The following is a 2090-nucleotide window of genomic DNA, read 5'->3' on the forward strand; positions in this document are numbered from 1 at the left end:
TTATACAAGTACCGACTGCGCACGGACCATCGTGTCTATGTGGTCGTGTTTAAGTGAAGAAAGAAACGTAGTGGTACGATACCAGGCACGAAGTGCGCACGGACCCCATTATGTAAGCTACATAATGTTCAACCTGCGGGTGAGCGCTAAGACAGGCGCCAGTATGGGCGCTAGTAGTACAAGGAATAGAACGGAAAGACAAATGTTTCATTACCCCCCTACCAGAGTCGAAGTCTCATTCGACTACTTACTGCTCACCGTCTCCATACAACTCCCAATCTACGCCGTCGTCCTCCTCTTCGTCGAACCACTCCTTGCGTGCGTTCCTCCCTACGTTCATCCATTCCTCGCCAGAGAGGTGCTTCTGATTCGGCCAGGAGCTGTCCCACGTCCATTGAGTGGTGTCCGGTGTCCAGTCGGGATCGACTTTGCGAAAGACGACGGGTGTATCGGGGCGGGGGCGCGAAGGTCCCGCGACGGGACTGGCGGGGGGTTCGGGGTTAGCGCTACGCGGTGGAGGGATGGGTACCGCCTTTGTCTGCCTCTCTCTTTCCTTCCTCTCCTTCGCCTCATTGATGATTCCCTCGAGGAACACGTTGTCAACGACCACCCCCACGCATCGCGCAGGTTCTTCAGGTGGTGCGGATACGTGTCGCTTCATCAGCCTGGTTCCGCACTCCCGCTCCAGGTGTCCAGGGGCTTCTTTTCCGCATCCTGCGCATCGTACGTCCGGACAGTCCCGTACCCAGTGTCGAGACGATCTGCATCGCCTGCAGCTTCCCTTCGGGGTCCAACCAGGGTTGGGTTGCCAGTCTGCCGGGATGGTAGTGCTCCGCGGCGTTGCTTGGAGGAAAGGGGATGGGATCGGGGGCCGCCTGAAGGCAGACATCAGTAGGGGTGCAGGTAGGGGTAGGTACGCGTTGGGGATGGCACGTGGGATGAATTTGTTGTGTCGCGCCCGGATGCTGCGTGGTAGGAGCGGTTGAAAGCGATGGGCAACTTTCAGATTGTCAAGTCGAATGAGCTTGGTGAGGACATGGTCGTCCTGTTGACGTAGGAGTCGCTTGTGATGGTCGATGGCCTTGTCGGCTGCCTTGACAGCCTCGTCGTATTTGTGATGGGCGGAGAGGTACGCTTCTAGTGCAGCGCGGTCAGTGGCATTGGTTGCCTCGGGGTGGTGGGTTTTGAGTTTATTGAAGACGTCGGTGGGGTTACTGAGAAGTAGCGTCAGCAAAGTGCTGTCACCGACATGGGTGTGCTTAGGGGTGTAGATCGAAATCCTCTTTCCGCCCTCGGTTGAGGGGGCGTTGAACTGGTCGAGGAACGGGAGGGTGGAGGACATGTTGGTACGAGTGGGGGTGTAGCGACTGGGTTGAGCTGCTGTCGACTCAGCTCAAGTTCTTCCTCTTCTTATACTCCATTAGCACTTCGTCCGCAGTCCCTGTCAGGTTTGCTTCGGGTTCCCATGAGTCATCCGCAGTTGAGTAACCCTTCCACCTGACGCGATATTCGTGGCGCCGCATCCTCTTGTTCTCTCGGTGTCCGATGATGGCTTCGACTTCGTAGTTATCTTCGCCTTCGATAAGGTCAGGGGGTGGCCTTGTGTAGTTCAGACCATGGATCTCCATCTCCGAGTAGGGAGATAGAAGCCATTCGTGGAAAACGGGGTGGACTCGCCAGGTGCTAGGGAGGTCTAGCTTGTACGCGACCGTTCCGATTTTGTCTAGGACTTTGAACGGCCCTTCTCGCCTCAGGGCTAGTTTCCTGGACGGGTACGGCAGCTTCAAGTTCCGGGAGTCTAGCCATACCAGCTGACCTTTATGGAAGGAACCCCCTTTCCTTTTTACTCTCTTGGCCAGGACATTCTGGGCCATCTCCATTGCCGCATGTGCTTCCTCGCGGATGTTTTGCAGGTCCTTGAGGCGATAAGCCGCTTGCGGCGTGTTTGATCCGGGGTGCGCGGTGGGTATTCCGCGAGGTTCGTATCCCATCATGAGTTTGAATGGGGACATCTTCGTCGTGGAATGCTCGCGGGAGTTGTGAGCAAATTGCACAGTGTGAAGATGGTTAGCCCACTTATCCGGATCATT

At 56.3% G+C, this 2090-nt stretch overlaps 1 protein-coding gene across 1 annotated transcript; it reads right to left on the bottom strand.

The window, feature by feature from the left end:
- Positions 1-35: 35 nt before the first annotated feature.
- On the bottom strand, positions 36-1342 carry POSPLADRAFT_1161924 (hypothetical protein; the record flags this gene model as incomplete). The annotated part of the gene is made up of 2 exons (XM_024487704.1): positions 36-117; positions 252-1342. 2 exons carry the CDS (start codon positions 1340-1342, stop codon positions 36-38), a joined length of 1173 nt encoding a protein of 390 aa, XP_024332752.1.
- Between the last annotated feature and the right edge of the window lie 748 nt (positions 1343-2090).

This window comes from Postia placenta, assembly GCF_002117355.1.
Source record: "Postia placenta MAD-698-R-SB12 unplaced genomic scaffold POSPLAscaffold_127, whole genome shotgun sequence".
In the NCBI taxonomy this organism is placed as follows: Eukaryota; Fungi; Basidiomycota; class Agaricomycetes; order Polyporales; family Adustoporiaceae; genus Rhodonia; species Rhodonia placenta.